Raw genomic sequence first — 11276 nt, forward strand, 5'->3', positions numbered from 1 at the left:
TGGGCTCCTCAGTGGCTTCCTGAGCTGCCCATCCCCGAGTCCCAGCTGAGCATTTGATACTGCCACGCAGCTCACGGGAGAGGCTTTTCTGGGCACGCTGGCTGTCACTAATTTACCAAAGGGCTTGTGTTGCTGTATAAAGAGTGCGTCGAGTGCACTCCCGTTGTCGTCTACCTCCCTAATCCATGGGTTGTGTCTGGAAAACAGTGGCCCCTGGCCACGAAACTGCGGCTTGACGTCATTGTGCAGTGCTGGGGGATTTCACAAATATAATAACGTGGGAGTAATGAGCAGCAAATCAACTCGGAGGAGGCCGCTGGCGTGGGGAGAAGGGCTTTGCTGTTAATCTGCAGTTGCCTGTGATGGGGGCCTCTCTTGTTGTTCAAGTCAAAGGATCCCTCGCGGCCGCCCAGGGCTCCGGTGCCAGGAAAGCACCCAAGAACGACACCTGAAGTGATTGTGCACACGGTTTCCTTTCCTTGCTAAGTTGCCCCAGATAAAATGTGTGGGGGCTGGGTTATATTTTAACCAAACCACATACACCTTGTGCTTTTTGGAGGAGTAATTTTACCTGCGGTGGAAGCCACAAGCCCCCACGGCAGACAGGCCTCGGCTCGGGGGAAGTGCTCTCGGGCTGAGCTCAATATGCTGGTGGGAAAGGCCCACGGGAACTGACTTGCTCTTCGGTTAGACGTAAGCCCTTCTTCTGGCCCCCGCTGCAAGTGAAGCCCAGCCAGGAAGCTGCCCGGGCATGCCTTGCCCTGCTGTCCTTTCGGTGCCTCATTCAGCCCGAGGATGCTGCTTCTGAAGTCATCGCTCTAAAGTAACTTGAGGAATAAGCAATGCTGAAGGAGGGTTTTGCTTCGTGTTAGACCTTGCCGAACCTCCGTAGCTGCTCTGGGGAGCTCGCGTAGCGCTGGTGCATTACTCCAGATGCTGTTCTGACATGCTACGGTACTAAGAGCCGTGCAAGTACAGCCAGCTCCTGCCCTACAGTCTGTCTTTCACTCGCAGTGAGGAACCAAGTGACAGCTGGTGACTTTTGCTGTCTCCATCGAGGAAGTGCCATTCACATCTGGAAAACCCAGAAGGTGTACGATGGCCCGGCTCCACTGAAGACCGTGGCCGGTATTCCCAGCTGGTGGGAAACGCCAGACCCCAGTTGGCTTGAACAGAGTGAGGGGGACTCGCTCCCCAGGGTGGCTTGTTTCCAAATGAGCTAATTACCACTTGCAAACGTGGCTTCTGAAATAACTCCTTCTGCTTCCCCAGCCCCTGGAAGCAAGCTTTCCCATCGTTCAGTGACCAGGAAATGACTCAAGCTGCCAGGCTTATTTTCAGAAAATGAGACCAAGCCCTACATGTAGAGAGCAGGAGAGATACGATCAGGCTTTGCAAGAGCCAGTGCCTGCCTGGAAGATGAACTCATTATTTTTATTGGCCCAGGTCCAGGTGTTGAGCGTGGAGGAAGACCGGCAGGAGACGTATGGCAGCAGGTCACGCAACACGCAGCTGGCTCTTGGCTGGGCACCGGGTGCTTCTGTCTAGCCAGGCGGAGGCACCTCTGAGCACAAAGCCCCTTGGAGGCCAGGGACATGGGGCCAGTGTGGAGCTACGCCTGCTGTATTCCCCTTCTTCTTGGCAGTGGCGTGGGAGCGTCTGGGTTCGTAAGTGCCCTGGGCTCTTCCAGCATGCTCAGCATTGCCCTGGGGCTGCTCCAGCAGGACTCTGGAGCTCCCTGTGGGGCAGGGCTGGAAACGACACCAAGTGCTGCTGGAAACCCTGCCCCAGCCCGAGTTAAACATGTGCCTGACAAAGCTTCTGGATCGCCCCGCGGGCTTCGATGGGACTAGCTGCACGCCTCTGCTTCCTAGAGACCCAGGCATGTGCCCTGAGCAAGGTCCTCGGTGCTGTCGGGTGATGCTGGCATAGCAGCCCTGGGGGCCAGATCTGGGCTTAAGGCTGCAGCTGCCGTGCCAGCCTCCCAAACACCACCTCTACCAACGCTCCCAGCCCCGGCCTGCTCCTAAAGCCCAGATGAGCTCGGTCTCCTTCTAGCTGAGACTGGCTTCGAAGATGCCATTTGCAGCGGTGAAAGGACCAGCCCTCTTTCACACTCGCAAAACAGCCGTCTCACAGCAACTGCTTCCCAGTCCTGCTAACATGGGACAGGGGGATTGAGCTTCCCACCCCTCCAGAGCACAAGCACCCCCACGCAGACGAGACGCTGGAGGCAGACCTGGTCTGGATGAGGGGCCCGTCGATCAGCCGAGGGGTTTGCTACTGTGCTGCTAGGAAGGCAACGTGTATGAGCCAGCGAGTGCTGGAGAGAGCGCTGCGGCGTGCTGCCTCGGCCCTTCACCGTGGAAGACCGAGGAGGCACCTCATGCAATTAAAAACCAGATCTGATGAGCTCTCTCTTGTATCCAGCTGCCTAACCATGGACCTCCCTGTGGCAGATCGTTCTCACGGCCAATACTGGGCTCGGCGAGGAGCTCCTTTTCATTCCACCACGTCTATCATGTCAAGGTGTCATTTGCCCTTGCACAACTTCATCCCACTGTTCCTCCCACATCAATTCTCCCTTGTCTTTAAGTGCAGTAGGCCAGACCCTCCGCCAGCTGTTGAGCACTGTAGCTCAGTGTTGTCCCCTGGACTTGCACCGTCTGGGGAGAAGGCATCCCGAGTGGCTCTTGTTCGGGTGATGGGACTGGACCAATTCAGGTGGCAGCCAGCTGAAGCTGCGGCCAGGGTGATGCAGTAGGAGTCACGGCAGAACTCCCTGTCGGTGTGAGGCGGGTCTGGATTCCTGTTCAGCCCTTCCCTGAACTCGTTTGATTAGGAAATCACCTGGGGTCATGGTAGCCAGAGGCTCATGGCACTTCTGGCGCTCCCTGCTCTGGGGTGTATTGCAGGTAACCGACTGCAAGGATTCTCCTCCCGTCTTGCTGAGGCCGTGACACTTGGAGCCTGGGGGAGGCTGTTGCCACAGGTGCCTTGATCTCAGAAAGCTGGTGTCCAATGTGCAGGTTGGGTGTAGGCTGGATTCAATTCCTATCTCTCTAATATTGCTCTACATCTGTATCGGGCCTTTGCACAACTTGGCAGGGAGCATTTGGCACAGATGGGCAGCATCACTGCTCACCAGGAGGGAAACCGAGGCACCGAATGGGGACGTGGCTTGGCTAGGGTCACACGGATGCAGCTGGAGCAGGCACTGAGCCCCCTGCTCTGGCAGCCAGGCAGATTTACTTCCTAGGTTCATCCGAATTGCCTGGTTCACCCCTCTACTCATGGGAAGCCCTTTTGGGGTTGGAAGGAGGCTGGGTGGGACTTGGTGCCTCCAGACCGGGTGCCATTCCCGCCTGGAGGTGGATCCAACGTGAAAGGCAGCCTCGGCTGTTGTTTCAAGTCTTGGCGGGTTGCGTAACAGCACCTGGGACACACCTGTGTGACGCCGCCCCGGCCCTTCTGCTCTGCAGTTAAGGTGGCACATCCCGCCTCGAGCAGGCAGGCGGGTGTCCGAGCCGCCCTGCCGGGCTGAGCGCCCAGCTCGGAGGTGGGCAGGAGCCGGGGCTTTGGCAGCTGACTCCATGTACACCCGTTCCAAGCGTTACCCAGCTGCCCCACTAACAACCTGCAGGTCACCGAAACCTCCTTTGTTACCTTCTGAATGGCGACGGATTCCTGGTAGGGCTACAGGGGTGGAGCCGAGATACCAAGTTGCTCTGTGGCATCAGTGACATTTGCACAAGGGGCGCAGGTGTGATTGCTGGCAATCTCTTCTTTCACCTTCGTGTTCCCTAGTCCCAAGCAGCTGGCTTTATGATGGTCGTGGTGGTCAGTGCGAGTCTGTCCTGGCAACGTGTGGCCATTTGAAAGGAGCAAGAGCCTGGAGCTCCTTCATAGACGATTAGGGTTGGAAGGGACCTCAGGAGGTCGGCTAGGCCAGCACCCCTGCTCCCCAGCTGATGGGCGTTCGGGCTGTGGCAGCTCTTCCCTGGGGAGCGCGCAGCCAGTGCACAAGACCCGTCTACCCAGGGAGCGATTCCTGACTTGGCCCCTTTCTTCTGTAACGAGGGGGGACTCGCTTACTCCAAATGAGCTTCATCCACATCCAAAGCAGATCCTGCTCGTTTGGAAGAAGTCTCCTTTCTTCTGTTTTCAGAACAAGCGTCCGCGCAGGGTCAACCGGGCATCTCCATCTCACTTGAACTTTGCACCTTCCTTTACTCCCACTCTGTTTGCCTGGGTGGGCTGCACATGGGGATCACAGAGACCCTCCGGGTTATTGCTCTGTGCTGTCCTGGAGGCTGATTAAAGAGCGTGGTTCACTGAGCAGTCTGGGCGCCTCCTGCAAGCCCTAAGGAGCCACCCAGCACTTGCTGGAGTCCAGCAAATTTGTCACTATACAAAGCCCTCAGAGCATGGGGCACATTCACAGCAGCCTGTGAGAGGCCATCTGGTCGTACAACGTGCCAGAGCAGGGCTTGGTTTCCCCGTCGGTGCAGGGGAATACAAGGCACGCAGAAGTGCCGTGAGCTGACCAGCGCAGCCAGTCCGTGGGAGAAGGAGGGTCTGAACTCAAGACTGCCCAAGTCGTGGCCCCCAGAACGGGCCGTTCCCAGTGCAAACAGCAGCGGTGACGTGCCTAATCTGGTCTCTCTCTCTCCTTCACTCTCCTCTTCCAGGATCTTGGTGAACATGGACAACAACATCATACAGCACTACAGCAACCACATGGCTTTTCTGCTGGACGTGGTGGAAGCGGAGGACAAAATCCAGATTGTCCTCAAAGAGCTCTAAGGAGCAGGTGGCCGCACTTACGCTGGGACTTCTCCCCCAAAGCCAGCGGGTTCGACCCGGACGAAGCCCACCCTGACGCCACACCATCGTGCCTTTACTTGAAGGCTCCCCCGCGGGGGTGCCATGCTCAGCCTTGTGCCGCTGGCTCCAAGAACTACGGGCAGATCCATTACCAATGTGAACGCAGAGCTTCTCTCTGAGTGTATCGTTATTATTATTATTTTATTTTGTATTTTATTATGGTATTTTTTGTCCTGACTTGGTCCTGGCCTGACCTCCGGTTCCACCGCTGGGAAAGTGGAGACTCGAGCCTGGCCGTCACGTGGCAGCGTGGGTGGAGATGGGTGACTGGCTTTGTTCCCAGTTTGTCTTGCCCCTTTGCTGACTCAGCCGTAGGCAGCGGCTTTCTACCGAGCCATCAGTCCCGCAGAGCCTCCGCGCGGGGTCCAGCTGCGGCTGATCCACGCTTATAAGCTTCCCTCTCCAAAGAGACTTGGACAGATTTGTTTAAAGCTGACAGCTAAGCAGACACTGCCAGCGCCGGCCCCTTGCCACCTCCGCGAAACTCTGGATGTAAATAACGCTAGCACCTCAATAGCCGCTGTTTTATACATTTCTGACGTCTGCTCCCTTTTATATTTTATATGTGCATAGACCTGCCTTGTTTTATACCGGCCCCCGTGCAGTGACAGAGAGCATTTCAAAAGCAGCTGCTTCACATTTCCAAGTGAACTCGTTGTTTGTAACTGCCGTGGGGTTTTGTTTCGTTCTGGTTTTTTGCTTTTATATATCCCATCATAATAAAGGTTCAGAGCTGGAGAGCGGATGCGGTCTGCCAAGCCTGTGGAATCGGGGTTGAGATCGACAGGGGAGGGACGTTTTGCCCCAGGGAAGGATGGGCAGGGCCCGGTGGGAAAGAGGGAAGGAGACGGTGTCGGGTTTGGTGGGTGTTTCTTGTCCCTCCGTGCTTTGGAAAGGGCAGCGTGGGCAAGGGGGACGCGGTCTCCGTGCCTCTTGCCTGCAATCTGCTTGTCCCCATAGAGCAGACAGGCAGCACCTGGAGGGAGCCGTGGGTGGGGGCAGAACCGGTCCGTGCCTCCCACGCCCCTGCCTCTCTCCACTTGATGAATAGCGAAGCGGGCAGGGACCTGCCAGTGCCCCCACACCCTTGCCTGGCCTGCAGCTTCCCGGTGCCTCCTGGCCCGGTCCCCACCCAGCCGGGCTTGCTCTGAAAGTTGCCTGCGTGTCTGTCCCATTCAAAGGGAGGGGATCCCTGCCGTTGCCCTCCCCACATGGGACTCTCCCATCTCTAATGGGCCCACGCGAGCTGCGTGGCCTCTAGCAGCTGTGCCCCAAGCCCCTGGGCCCTGCAGAGGCTAGCTCAGAGCCCTTCTAGGACTCGGCCCCCCTGCGCTGGGCTCTGGGTCACTGGCGGTAGAGACAGGAGTAGGATGGGGAAGGGCTGGGCAGTGGGACTGTGGGGGGAAACCTTCCTGATGGGCAGCCGGTGGGTTTGAAGCTTGCAGCAGGGAAGGGGAAGCTTGCCCTCCGGTGCTGATGCTCAGCCCCCCTGGGCACAGCCCAACCTGCCCACCCACTGGTGGGCTCTCCAGCCCCTGCCCCGGCCAGATGAAGGGGAAAACGTGCCCTTTAGTGCCTGGGGCATCGGTGCCCCTGGGAGACAGGGCCACTGCAAATGGTGCAGGGAATGCTGATGCCTGGATTTGCACTTGAACTTGTGGAAACTTGTGTGAAGGAAGGGGCTGGGGCTAGAGGCATGAGGTCGGGGAGGAGGCAGTGGGGCATGCGAGGACCACGGCAGGGGCAGGGGGTGGCTCTGGTTTGCTGAAGGTGGGCCGGGGCCTGCACGCGGTGGGCCTGCAGGTAACCAGCAAGGGGGGGAGAGCTGGATGCGCAGCATGTGCCGGCTGGGCGCACCAGGAAGGCCCCTGGTACCGAGCCTTCTCCAGGATGCTTTGCCGAGGCCTGGGGCAACCCGGGAGCACTGACACTCCCCGGGCCGCTGCGTTCAGCAACCACCTTCCACCTGCCATTTCCGTGGGTGAAGTTAGTGCTGTGTGCACCCCCAAGGACTCAGGGATGCGGGGGGCTTGAGAGCTGCCTGGTCGTGGGGGGGGCTGCGCTGAGGCCCGAGATGGAAACCTGCACAGGCTGCAAGAAGACCCATCCCCGTGTTTCCTTCCATGGCCACGTGGGACAGGGCAGTGGTTGTGGGGCACTCAGCTGCTCTGCAAGAGACCAGTTTTGCCCCCTCTGGGAGGGCTGGGGCGGAGGCCACGTCGCGCTTCCCTGCTGCAGGTGCCCGTGTACCGCAGTCCCCGGGTGGCAGTGGGGAGGCGGTGGGGACCCAGTCTCTTGGGCCGTGGCAAGAAGGGCAGGATCTGCCCCATGCTGGTTTGTAGCTGGGGCAGAGGATGAAGAAATCAGAGTCCCTTCTCCTTTCCACCAGTACGATTCACCCGATTGCAGGGGCTATTCCTGATCTGCGTCTACGGGACAAATGCGGCTGGATGGAAACACTCCCCTTTACACCAGTTCAGTGCCTGGCCCTGAGGTCTGCAGGGAGGGAAGGGGCCGGACAGGAGCTGCTCATCCCCTTTGAGGCCCCACCGCTCTCCTCCAGGCCTTTACACTCGCTTTGCACAGGGGGGAACCGGGGGCACCGAGGTGCTGGCAGAACAGGAGCCTGGCCTCGCACGGTTGTTTCACACGGAGGCGGCTGATGCCTTTGGAGAGACACCAGCCGCTTCCCAGCGGACGCGGCCTGCTCCGACGCTCCGAGGCGGGCAGGGGCTTTGCGGACGCGACCGGCTCGTCCCTGCCAGCGCGACGGATGCAGCCAGGAGACTGGGCGCAGCGCGGCACGCAGGTATGCAGGGCATTCCTGCCTCTGCACCCGGGGCCATCTCCCCCCGTCGAAGGTTAGGGTCAGGCAGCCGAGGCGACAGGCAGCAGGTCCTCCGGGCTGAGAGGTCGTGTGAAAGTATGAACCTGCCCGAGTCTGCAGGGCTCAGGCTGGCGGGTGGGAACGCTTCCTCTGGAGCGCTGCCCCGCCACGTCCGGCGGCAGCTGGGCTGCTCGGGCCGAAAGCCGGTTGACGTGACTGGTTCTGACTTGCCTTCGCTATCAGAGCAGCCACGGGCACCCGGGGGGGCCAGGGCTGGAAAGCCTGTTGTCCAACTGTGTCCATTGCACCTTTTCCGCTGTGCCTGCGTCAGGAGCTGCCGTGAAGTCCTGGACCCCGGATCGGGGGCGTTGCAGAGCTGCAGGCTCTCCCCCCGCTTCGGGCTCCAGGGCTTGCAGCACCTCGGCAGAGAAGCCGACCCGTGACTGTAACCATCGCTGCTGTTTGCTTGTAAGCAACCGTTTCTGTGACACGTACCTGCCACGTGGCCTGGCCGCCAACCGGGGTCCGAAGTCGCGTCACCGCACTTTAAGACCCTTGATTGCCTGGGACCAGGGCTCCCCTCAGAGCCATGTGGCTGGACTAGAGGCATGAGACCAGCACCTGTGCCCAGGGGGATACTGCACAACGTGTGGGTGTAAATCCTCACTGCTTCATTACATTCAGTGGCACCTTTCCTGGTTTGCTCCTGTGTAAAACGTAAAAGGGACAGGTGCCTTCTCTCCAAACCTCAGCTCAAACAGCTGGTAATGGGCACCTGATCCAACGGCCTCTTTGGGTACAGGTGACCGCTCCGAGCACGTGGGGATCAGGCGGCACGGAGACCGGTGGGTGGAGGATGTGGATGTGCGCACTGCCCCTGGCTGGCAGGTCCGTCACCGTCATCGAGCAGCACCCAAGATACAGCCCCAGTAACTTCAAAGGCTTAAGAAAAACCCGCTCAAACTGGCATTTGTAGGAATTGTTCGACACCAACCAAGGCAGAAAGTCTGAGGTCAGCAGCAGCTTCATGATTATTTTTTAATTCATGTATGCAAAATGCCAGTGCCAGCTGCTGAATTATCAGGATAGCTAGAAACAGGTTGGGGGGAGGCCGGGTCTCACTCACGCATCGCGGATCCTTGCGGCCCCCAAACGACGTCTGGTCCTTGCAGGCTTCCTCCCATGGCGCCTGGGCTCTGCCGCTCACAGCACCGGCACCCACTTCTTGTCAGCGTTGCAGAGAAAGGACTGCTTCTCCGGCACGTGGGGCCAGTACGTCCCTGCCAGGAGAGAGGTGCAGGAAAGCTCCTGAGTTTGGCCCCCTGGAAATCTCCTGCCTGTCTTCACAACTAGAGGTAATGTCTGGTGGATCTCCCTCCCCCTGAGTCCGGGGCGCTGTGATCACAGCAGGTCTCTCACCCGTGCTGCAAACGAATGGCACTTCTGCATGCACGGTGAATGACTTCTACGGTGTCAGGGCCAAATCCTGACATGGCGCGCCTCTGCTGCCTTCCACGGAGCCTCCCTTACACCAGCGGAGGCCTAACACCTCACGTGCGGCGTGTTTGTGCCCAAGCCCTCAGTCTGCTGAAGGTGGCGGGTGTCGCGTGGGCAATGGTGGCCTGGCCGTGCCCTGAGTGGGGCCTGGGACCTCTGGGAACACGCGGTGCCCTCTCCGCCAGGGCCCCCGTCCCCCTGGGGCATAACGAGTCTACTGACGAATAAAAGAGCGGTGAAATTGCTGTGGTCTGCCCGTCCAGCCACCCAGGAATCCGGCCGAGGGACCCGGGGGCATGCGTCTGGCCTGTCACCCACCCACCTTGCTCCCTCAAGGAAAACAGTGTTACCCGGGGCTGCCATCAGTGACGCTTGGGGCCAGATGCCCCAGTGCTTACTCACCAAGTCACTCCCTGCTCCCTGAGTTGTGCCAGGCAGGAAGGAGGGAGAAAGACAGTTTGGCATGACAGGATGGAGCCTGGGTCCAGCCCTTTGCTTAGTCCCTCCCTGGTAGCCAAACCTGGATGTGATCACAGCGATGACCCTGACTCCCAGTGACTCCTTTGAGCTCAGACGCCCTACTCAGGTACGGAAGTGCCCCCGGTGTAAGGGTGGCACCAGCTTAATGCCTCCAGTGCCCCATGGCTATGTGCCACGCTGAGCGTGCCATGCTGAGCCCATTAATCGCTGAGAGCAGGCCCTGGCTGCCCCCTGCCAGCCTTGTCCGGATACGGTTTCGGGGCCTTTGCATACATGCACCGGGAAAAGTGCCTCTTGCTCCTGCTCTCGAAGGGGCAGGAGGCAGGACCCCGGGCTCTGCTGCCCTGTGCTGGGCACGTCCCAGCTGCCCTGGGGGTGCCAGAAGTCAGGTGCTTTCCTTCTCCACCTCCAGCCATGCTCCCACCAGCCCAGCGCATGAACCTCTCTGCTGTGGCCACCTCTAGACTCGAGGGACAGTTTTCCCAAGGCCGCGGAGCACCCAGAGCCCGCCTGTCCGACCCGCCAGCAGGCAGGGCCAGCCCTGGCAACCACAGGGCAAAGCTCGATCCCTACAGAGAGTGGAGGCGGGCGACAGCTGTGCGCCAGTGCACGGCTGTGTCCAACAGGGCTGCTGCTCATACCTGGCCCAGGCAGCCCTTCCCGAGACTGGTCTCCTGTCCAGCGCCCCGTGTTGGAGACAAACACGGCACTGGAGATGTACTGCTTGGCTGGGTCCTTGTAGTCCACCACATCATACTGCCCTGGGCCCGGCAGTGGGGGATCCTTCGGGGGTGGGATGGCTGCAGCTGAGAAGTTCAGGCCATACTTGTACCTGCCAGGGGAAAAGAGGGTTGAGAGACTGGTGATACCCAGACTGGTGATACTGGCACTGATACCCCCGGCAGAGGAGCTTCCCGCTTCGGGCTCCACCCATCGTTTCCCTCGGGCCCCTTCTCTATCACGGCTGGTCCCCCTGCAGCTTTCTGCTCCTTTTGCACAACCCGACGATGCTGTAAAGATACAGCCCCTGCGTGGAGAGCTGCAGGCCGGGCCCCGCACCATCCGCTGGTCAAGAATTTACTGTCGATCTTAATCTTATCTGGGGCGAACCGGTGTCCCCAGCACAGGGCGGTCACCATAAATCTACTCGGCTAACCTGCTGATAGGCAGATCTATCCGCTTGGCCAGAAGGGGATTTCCCTCCCTCCTCGGAGCCCGTGGGAGAGACTGGGTGTGCAGGGAAGTGCTTTCTGGCTTGAACTGAAGGGGACAGGGAGGCCTGTTCCCAGATCTGCTTTGGCGAGGGTCAGAGGCTTAGCCGTGCTGCATCCTGACGGGGCTGGGTGCAAGGCGCAGCTGAGGTGCAGGGGCCACGGCGGGTATGGGGCACCCCCTGCCCCTTGCATGGGCCCAGCCGACGGGAGATGCTCAGTATCGCCGTTGCCGGTTTGTTGCTGGATGTGCCCCTGGGCCCAGCCCGTGGTGTCAGTACGCGACCCGTCTGCATAACTCACCGGGCCCCGGGAGCCTCCAGCAGCGCCTGGGCCCCCGCTTGGCCGTGCTGGGGGCGAGAGCTGTGCAGAGC

At 59.8% G+C, this 11276-nt stretch overlaps 2 protein-coding genes across 2 annotated transcripts in view; one reads left to right on the forward strand and one right to left on the reverse strand.

Annotated features, from left to right (window-relative positions):
- GRHL3 (grainyhead like transcription factor 3) overlaps positions 1-5632 on the forward strand; it is a 34552-nt gene extending 28920 nt beyond the window's left edge. The window contains exon 16 of the mRNA XM_019547610.1: positions 4692-5632. Within this exon, the coding sequence (XP_019403155.1) occupies positions 4692-4806 (115 nt within the window). The 3' untranslated portion in view covers positions 4807-5632. The remainder of the gene's footprint in view (positions 1-4691) is intronic.
- A 3043-nt stretch (positions 5633-8675) lies between these two features.
- The window catches only part of STPG1 (sperm tail PG-rich repeat containing 1), a 15623-nt gene continuing 13022 nt past the window's right edge, over positions 8676-11276 (reverse strand). Inside the window, exons 7-9 of the mRNA XM_019547532.1 lie at positions 11206-11252; positions 10333-10756; positions 8676-8994 (exon numbers count right to left, since the gene is read on the reverse strand). Of these exons, the coding sequence (XP_019403077.1) occupies positions 8918-8994; positions 10333-10756; positions 11206-11252 (548 nt within the window). The 3' untranslated portion in view covers positions 8676-8917. The remainder of the gene's footprint in view (positions 8995-10332; positions 10757-11205; positions 11253-11276) is intronic.

Source organism: Crocodylus porosus, unplaced genomic scaffold (assembly GCF_001723895.1).
Source record: "Crocodylus porosus isolate Cpor-Errol unplaced genomic scaffold, CroPor_comp1, whole genome shotgun sequence".
In the NCBI taxonomy this organism is placed as follows: Eukaryota; Metazoa; Chordata; order Crocodylia; family Crocodylidae; genus Crocodylus; species Crocodylus porosus.